Here is an 8,252-nt window from a genome sequence, read left to right on the forward strand (position 1 = left end):
TTCCTTATGTCTTGAACCTGCATCCTGGCCAGGTCTGAGGAGATGGTGCAATTGATAAAGCTCTTGCCTTGCAAGCGTGAGGGCCTGATTTCTACCCCCAGCTTCCACAGTTTTAAAAATAGGGGGGAAAAAATAAGCTTATAATCCCACTGCTGAGGCGGTAGAGACAGGGAGATCACTGGGGCTTGCTGGCTAAATTGTCTAGTTGCAAGCTACCGAGAGATGCTGTCCTATCAAACAAGGCAGCCGGAGACTGCTCTTAGCTGCTTCCCACCGTGCTTCTACAGTGCCCCTGAGTGAAGAGACGGACAGCGTAATGTAGATGTCCCAGTTAGGGTAGGCCACTCCGCAGCCAGCTGCCCTCCGCGCAGTGGTGAGTCTCGTACTGACCACTACAACAGAGGCTTCTGCCGGGGAATGAAAGCTGCATCAAACTATGGATACCGAAAGATAAGAAGTTTTTAGAAGGCAGTTTAAAGCTGTGACCATTTAGCAAAATACTATCAGGCTCTCTCCTAGGGCCTGTGACCTCCCCAGCCGCAGGTGTTGGCCAGGTTTATAGAAGGAGGCACGAGGTCCGTCCTGTGGAGCAGGCCTTAAGTCCACTCAGAAGGTAGCTGATCACCCCCATAACATTTGTGCCACTGTTGACCAATGATGTTGGTCTCACTTGGTGAAGTTTTTATTACCCCAGCAGCACCTTCTTGAGAACCAAAGTTCCAGTACCTCTTCAGAACAAGCTAACACCTTCTCCTAACCCTACTTGGAGACTTCCTGGTCACCGAGACCGAGATGGCTCTGGACTAGCATTCCCATAGTGCCACAGGCCTTCCATCTGTCTGTGTGCACGCTCTCATAGAGCTGCTGACATACACTTGAGCTGTAAAACCAGAAATGTAATTTTATGCATTTCTTGTGTTTTGTGTGGTGTGTGTGTGTGTGTGTGTGTGTGTGTGTGTGTGTGTGTGTGTGTTTTACAGCACTAGATAAACCAGTCGTTAGTAGAATTTAAATGAATGGAAAACCAGGTGTTGTGACACATACCTGTAGTTCCAGCACTTAGAGATGGAGGCAGGAAAATCAGAAGTTCAAGGTCGTCCTGAGCTACATAACAAGTGTCATGTCAGCATGGGATGCATGAGATTTTGTCTCAAACAAAACAAACAACAACAACAACAACAACAACAACAAAAAACCCTGAATGAATGAGTGAATGAATGAGCATACATGAAAGCAGTTTAATTCTTTATAAGTTTGTAACATTTTAAACAAAGATTCTTTCTTTCTGTGTTTACTGAACCTGTCTTTCTGCTGCATGAAGATTTCTGACATTGAGAGCCGGATTTCAGCCCTGACCATCGCTGGCTTAAACATAGCACCGTGTGTGCGTCTCACAAGACGGCGGGATCAGAAGCGAAGGAGTCAGGTGTGTCTGTCCTTCGCTCCCCCATCAGAACATTGCATGGCCTGGGTAGTTTCAAACATCCAGCGTCTACAGCGGTGTACTGACAGCTGTGTTTGTTTGTAGGTACAGACTATAGACACATCGAGGCAGCAGAGGAGGAAACTGCCTGCCCCTCCTGTGAAAGGTGTGTTGCACTTAGAAGAACACCAAGCTTGAACTGTTGGAAGTACTCAGGGCCCTGCGTGTGAAGAGGTGTGAGGACCAGATCTGATGTGCCCTCCCCCCAAGGACTGTGCTAATCTGTCTTACCTGTGAGCGTGTGAGATGGTGTGCATGGCAGCAGATGAGTGTGCATGAGCATAGTTAGGACGAGAGTGATGGGGTGTTACAGTGTGCCTGCGTGAGCAAGTGTGTATGTGTGAGAGGGTGGGGGGGTCTGAGAATATGAGGACGTGAGTGTGTAGGGGTGAGTGTGTTGGTGAGAGTATGTGTATTAGGGTGATGGGTGTGCATGTGTGTGTGTGTGTGAATGTGAGGGCGTATAGCTGAGTGTGAATGTGCATGTGAGAGTGCATGGTCTCAGTGTGCAGCTGAGTGCAGGTGTGTATGTGAGTGTGAGGTTAGTTATGGTGAGTGTGTGTGCCTGTGGGGAAGTATAGAAGTGCGTGGCTGTATGGTGTGTGCGAGTGTGTAATGTGAAGTGTATGTGTGGGTCTGCGGTATTTACGTATGTGTGTGGTTGTGAGAGGGTGTGAGTGTGTGCATACAGTGGTGGCTGTTACGAGTGTTTGGCTGTGCATGTGTGAGTGCATACAATGGTGGCCATTGTGAGTGTTTTAAATGTGCGTGTGAGTATGTGAGTGCGTGTATACAATGGTGGCCATTGTGAGTGCGTTTGGGGGTGTGTGTGAGTGTGTGTTAGTGCAGGCATACAATGGTGGCCGTTTTGAGTGTGTATGGCAAATGAGTGCATGAGTGTGTGAAACTGTATGCTTATTTTTTAAATGTGTATGAGTGTGAGTTTTTGAAGCTATGTATAATTGTGTATAGGTGAGAGTTTGTGTTTAAGAGAGTTGGCCACATGAGTGTGGAGGTATGTGGGTGTGTGTCGGGTGCATGCATGTGCGAGTGTCTGAGTGTGGGGATGGGGCTGGTGTGTAGCTGTGCGCATGAGTGAGGGAATGTGCCCAAGTGTGAATGTGAGGGTGTGTATGTGTTGGTGTGTTTGAGTGTATGTGAGATTTCTGTGAGTGTGTACTTTGTCAGTGTGTTAATGAGGAAGTTTCTGCCAGTTTCAGTATGAGCCTGTGGAAGTGAGGATATGGGTAGAAATGTGCTTCTGAGTATGTTGAGTGTATATTCATATGTGTTTGGGAGTGTGTTTGTGTGCATGTGTGAGTCTAAGTTGGTACATGAGTTGGAGTCTGAATGTATGTCTGAGTTTGTGTGCTTGTGTGTAGATGCATGTGTCTGTGTGTGTTTGAGTGAGTGTGTGTGTATGAGTAAGGGTACATGTGTGTTTTCTGCGTGAGCATGTGTGAGTTTGCATATATATGTATGTGGTAGTGTACATGTGTGTTCATGTATGTGGGAGTGTGTATGGAGCTAGACTGGTGGCCATTAAACCCCAGCAGTCCTCCTGGGTTACAAGCTATTTTACATAGGTGCTGGGATCCAAACGCAGACACGGCGGGCCTTCCTACCTACTGAGCCGTCTCTCCAGCCCATCTTACCTATCTTGACTTGCCCCTCACTGCCCCCAGAAGCAATCTGGGACACAAAGGGGTGTGAGGTGCTTTAAGGGGAGATTCCAGGAAATGCTAAGGGGAGAGGGGAGACCGTTCTGGGAGGTCATGCCAGGTCGGGGTGCTTTAATTAGTGAGCTACATCTTTGGGGAGATGAAGCCTCAACGTGCTCCTGGCTGAGCCATCTTTCTGGCACTTACTTCTTATTATCTGTTTCCCTTTTAGCTGAAAAAATTGAAGCGTCTTCCGTGACCCCCATTAAAACATTCAACCGCAACTTCCTTCTACAAGGCTCCTCCACAAACAGGCCCATGGAAAGGAAAGGTGACGCCACAGACGTGATGGTAAATATCTCTGTGTCCGTCACATCACACAACTCAAGTCCTCCATTCTACAGGCTTTTCCTTCTTCCTTCTGCCCCAGCAGACCCCCAAGAGGCAACCTTCCCTTCTTCTCCCCTGTTTTAGATTGGGGAGGGGGGTGTCTAGAAAAGGTGAGTGCCACCCTGTCTGGCATTGCTGACCTCTTTACCCCAGTCTGCCATCTCCGCTCTATCTCTAACTCTTCTTAGGAACCAGCTATAATAGGAGATAAATGAAAGTGTGCTGGCTCTGGTGGAGGCGTGGGGGCTTTTGTTCTGGAATGATCCATATCCATTTGTAAGGTTCTGTTAGCCATGAATGCCTTTTCCTAAGCAGAGTCAGCAGTGGCACCTAAGTGTGACGAAGGACAGAGGGTGACAACCACAGCCTCTGGGAAGTCACACAGGGAGGGCAAGTGGAGCATTTGCAGCTAGGGTAGGTAGCTCATGTCTGCAATGGCATCATTAGGGAGGCTAAGGCAGGGGGTTGCTTTGAGTTGGGGGCCAGTCAGGGCTCCATGGTGAAGTCCAGTTGAGACGCAGTTGCATAGCAAGACTCTGTGGCCCACCGATAGCGTGGTTCAAGGCCTGTCTTAGTTAGCTTTACTATTGCTGTGACAAAATGCCATGTCCAAAGCAACTTGGGGAGAAAACGTGCGTATCCCAAGTCATGGTCTATTGAAAAAAACAAAGGCAGGTACTCACGCTGGGGTGGAACCTGGAGGCAGGAGCTGATGCAGAGGCTGTGGAGGAGTGCTGCTTACTGCCTCACTCCTCATGGCTTGCTCAGCTTGCTTTCTTATAGAACCTAACCACCAGCCCAGGGATGGCTGGTGGGCTGTGCCCTCCCCCATCAAAACCACTAATTAAGAAACTGCCCCACAGGCTTTCCTGCAGCAAAATCTCAAGAGGTGCTTTTGCTGTTGAGGGTCCCTCTTCTCAGAAGCCTCTAGCTTGTGTCAGTTCTACCCAGAACTGTCCGCCACATGGGTAAAAGCATTTGCTGTACAGACCTAACACCTGGTTTGGTCTCCAGAATCCCACAATGAAAAGAGTGAACAAAGTCCTGAATGTCCTCTGATCTCCACTCAGGCACACACACACACACTCACAGACACACTCACTGATTCTTTAAGTTAAATAATCAATTCATCAGTGAATATAAAACCAGTTTGCAGCTGAGCTACGGTGGCTTACATCTGCAGTCTCAACATGAGGAAGGCTAAACAGGAGGAGTGTAGCAAACTCAAGACCAGACTGAGCCACACAGTCAACACCAGGTCTGTAAGACACTGTCTCAAAACAAACAGTTCACAGCAGATTGTCCATCAGAATTTCAGCGGACACCAGTACAGTACATTGGAAGAGATGCCATACTTGCCCCAGGCATGTCCACAGTATGTGCCATGCTGATGGGAGACCGTGTGTGGAATGGCCAGAGAGACACACGCACTTATCCACATGCTGCCGTACAGGCACCATCCGCCTCGCCCTTCGTCATCCCACCTCCTGCCCACAGAGAGCAGAAGCACCAGGTGACTGCATATATGAGGTCCAGACTTGGAACTGTCTTGAGCGCCACAAGGAACGCCTCTTCCCTTCGCTGGTCAGCTGTGACCCCCTGACCTTCCAAAGTCCAGTCACCTGGCTCCTGGCCATAACTTCAAAAAGCTAAAATAAATAAATAACAGTTGAAGCCTTTAGCGCATTCAGGACCCGCCAGCAGGGTCAGGGAAGAAGTACGTTAAATCCACTTCCATAGCAACAGAACACGCGCAGGTGGGCGGGGCCTGTGGCACTACTCTTCTTTCCATTGCCATGACTGATACCTGCCCAGAAGAAGCAAAGGTTTACATAGCTGGGAAGGCATGGCGATGTCCCCAGCCCACGGTGGCAGGAGCCTGCTCACATTACAGCAAGTCAGACAGCTGAGTGAGCACAGGCTAGACCAAGGAGGAAAGTGTCCACAACCCTGAGTTTCCAGTGTGACACACTTCAGCCTTGCACACGCCACCAGGTTTCTTTTCAATAAATAAAAATTACCTTAAGAGGGCAGCTCAGAGATGTAACGAGAATAAATTAATTTTAAAAAATATATCAAGAAAAAAAATATGGAAAAAAAAAAAAAGAGGGCAGCTCAGAACACTGCTTAGCATCTTTGGGCCCTACGCTCAATCCCTAGCACTTCAAAAACAAATAAGTACATAAGTCACCTTAAAATAGCAGAGAAGGGTTAAATATGAGAGCGTGGGATGCTGGGAGATGGCCCAGGGGTTAAGTACACTGGCCACTGCTCAGCAGACCTGGGTTTGATTCCCAGCACTCACATGGTGGCTCGCAACTGTCTGTTAAGTCTAATTCCGGGAGATCTGACACCCTCTTCTGACCTCCAAAGGTACCAGGCTGGGTACACATGTGGTGCACAGACATACATGCAGGTAAAATACCCATATACATAAAAACATTTTTTAGTCTTAAAAAGAAAAAAAATGAACGTATGTACTAAACAAAAAACAAAAGTAGGGAGAAATGCTTTCAGAAAAAGTAGATTTCAAGGTAAGTGTCCAGAGACAGCAGGAGAGGGCGGTTCATTTGGCTGAAGTAGGCAAGTCTGGAGCTTGTCCTGAGGGGAGAGCACTGTTATGGTTGGTGAGTCAGGAGCCCTTCTGTGGCCAGGTGTGGTGGTGCACGCCTTTAAGGAGGCAGAGGCAGATGAATCTCTGTGAGTTCCAGGCTAGCCTGGTCTACAAAGTGAGTCTAGGACAGCCAAGGCTACACAGAGAAATCCTGTCTCAAAAAAAGAAAAACAAAACACAAAGACAAAAATAACTCCCTTCGGGGCTGGAGAGATGGCTCAGTGGTTAAGAGCACCACCTACTCTTCCAGAGGTCCTGAGTTCAATTCCCAGGAACCACATGGTGGCTCACAACCATCTATTATGTCATCTGTGAGTTTGGTTGAATATCTAACAATGTATAACAGAAAATACCTAACTACACGCAACAGAAAATCTGCTTTCTAAGACTCAAAAACATGGATCTTTACCCTAGCCTACAAACAAAACCTCAGTAAATTCCAGGAGGAAGGAAGTGTCTGGTCATTCCCTGTGACCACGTTGTCTGACGTGATCAGTTTGCCCGGTGGCTGGTGACATTGTATCCCATCTCTCTGCTTCTCTCAGGAGCCTGTCCTGGAGTCGGCTGTGATGTACTAACGCCCAGAACTCCACAGCCAGTGACCCACTGCCTCCGGCCGTACACGACAGTGCCTTGACCCAACAGCCATCGAGTACTGTGTGGATTTCCACTGAGGCGAGGGCCTAGGGAGGCCGCAGTGCACTGCTGCACCCAGAAGGCCATCTCAGTGTGCAACACTGAGGTCTCGCCCGCTCTCTCTGCCTTAGGCTCCCAGGGGAATCTGAGACCGAATACCCAGACACTGGCTTCCATTACCAGAGCTCTGTGTTCAAAAGACGCATTGTGCCTGTTTAATTTGCTCCTGCGTGTTGTCTTTACCAACCTATGTGTTTTTTAATCCCCCTTTTATCCCCATCAACAGGTCATCCAATAAAAGTGTTGGAGAGGAGCTTTGGCAAGGAAGGCAGGGGTGGGGTGGGGTGGAGGCTATTATCATTGCTTACCCTTGCTAATCATCTCCTGACAGACGCTAAGAACAGGGAACACTCGGGAGGCAGAGGCAGGTGGATTGATATGAGTTCGAGGCCAGCCTGGTCTACAAAGCGAGTCCAGGACAGCCAAGGCTACACAAAGAGACCAAAAGAAAAACCAGAGACAGACAGAGAGAGAGAGAGAGAGAGAGAGAGAGAGAGAGAGAGAGAGAGAGAGAGAGAGAATATGCCCCACCACCTCTGGCTAAGCCCCTGGCCCCCACAATCTGCCCATCAACCATCCCTCCCGTTGCTTGGCAATCAGCAGCCACAAAACGAAAAAGCTCTGATCCGCCTGTACCAGACCCAGGTCTCTCAAAAACCATGTCTCATTCTGAATTTGGGGTTCTTGCATGGATTTACTCAGGGGAAGAGGGGCCTAAGGAATGTCACTATTAGTCTAACTTAAGGGACACTGTTCAGAGTCAATGCGATGTGGCTTCGTTGACAACCTGACATTGAAATGGGATTTGGGTAAGCAAACAAACTACTGCAAAAGAGAACTCACAAGAAAAGTGTTCCGTTCTCCGACACATATCTCCTGCCAAAGTCAACGAGGTTCAGAGCAGCAGCAAGGTTCAGAGCAGCAGCAATGATGAAGGGGGGGTTAGGGAAAAGAAGTGCTGACTGTGAGGGACACAAGAGGTGGCCCTCGCTCCACATTAATAGTCTATTATGGGGGAGGGGCTGGTGTAAAAAAATGCACACAAATGGAACTGACACTGCTGGGCTCTAGGTACTTGCAGCACATGTTTAAAGTTGGCTTCCAGGATTTTCTGAATCATAGGCTGTGGTGGGGAGGGTGGGGAGGGGGAGGAGGAGGGGGCAGAGGAGAGAGGGAGTGACCGACCTAGGTGCTGCCTCTGGGGAAGACGATGTTCTCAATTTTGTCTTATGTCCCTCTCTGGTCAGCATATGGTTTTTGCAGGATCCATAGCTAATGGTCAGACTAGTGAACTTGCTGAAGCCATGCCTGTGAACTGGTTCTAACTAGAATGCCCCACCCGCAGAGCTGGTTCTAATTGGAGTGCCCCATGCCCCATACCCCACCCACACCCCAAAGCCTAGTTTTG

At 48.7% G+C, this 8,252-nt stretch overlaps 1 protein-coding gene across 2 annotated transcripts in view; it reads left to right on the plus strand.

The window, feature by feature from the left end:
• The window catches only part of Myrip (myosin VIIA and Rab interacting protein), a 171,478-nt gene extending 164,360 nt beyond the window's left edge, over positions 1–7,118 (plus strand). For both annotated transcript variants that reach the window (XM_051140189.1, XM_051140188.1), the window contains exons 14-17: positions 1,322–1,426; positions 1,529–1,589; positions 3,377–3,495; positions 6,694–7,118. In XM_051140189.1, the coding sequence (XP_050996146.1) occupies positions 1,322–1,426; positions 1,529–1,589; positions 3,377–3,495; positions 6,694–6,726 (318 nt within the window). In that variant the 3' untranslated portion in view covers positions 6,727–7,118. The remainder of the gene's footprint in view (positions 1–1,321; positions 1,427–1,528; positions 1,590–3,376; positions 3,496–6,693) is intronic.
• The last annotated feature ends 1,134 nt before the right edge of the window (positions 7,119–8,252 follow it).

This window comes from Acomys russatus, chromosome 32, assembly GCF_903995435.1.
Source record: "Acomys russatus chromosome 32, mAcoRus1.1, whole genome shotgun sequence".
NCBI classification, from domain to species: domain Eukaryota; kingdom Metazoa; phylum Chordata; class Mammalia; order Rodentia; family Muridae; genus Acomys; species Acomys russatus.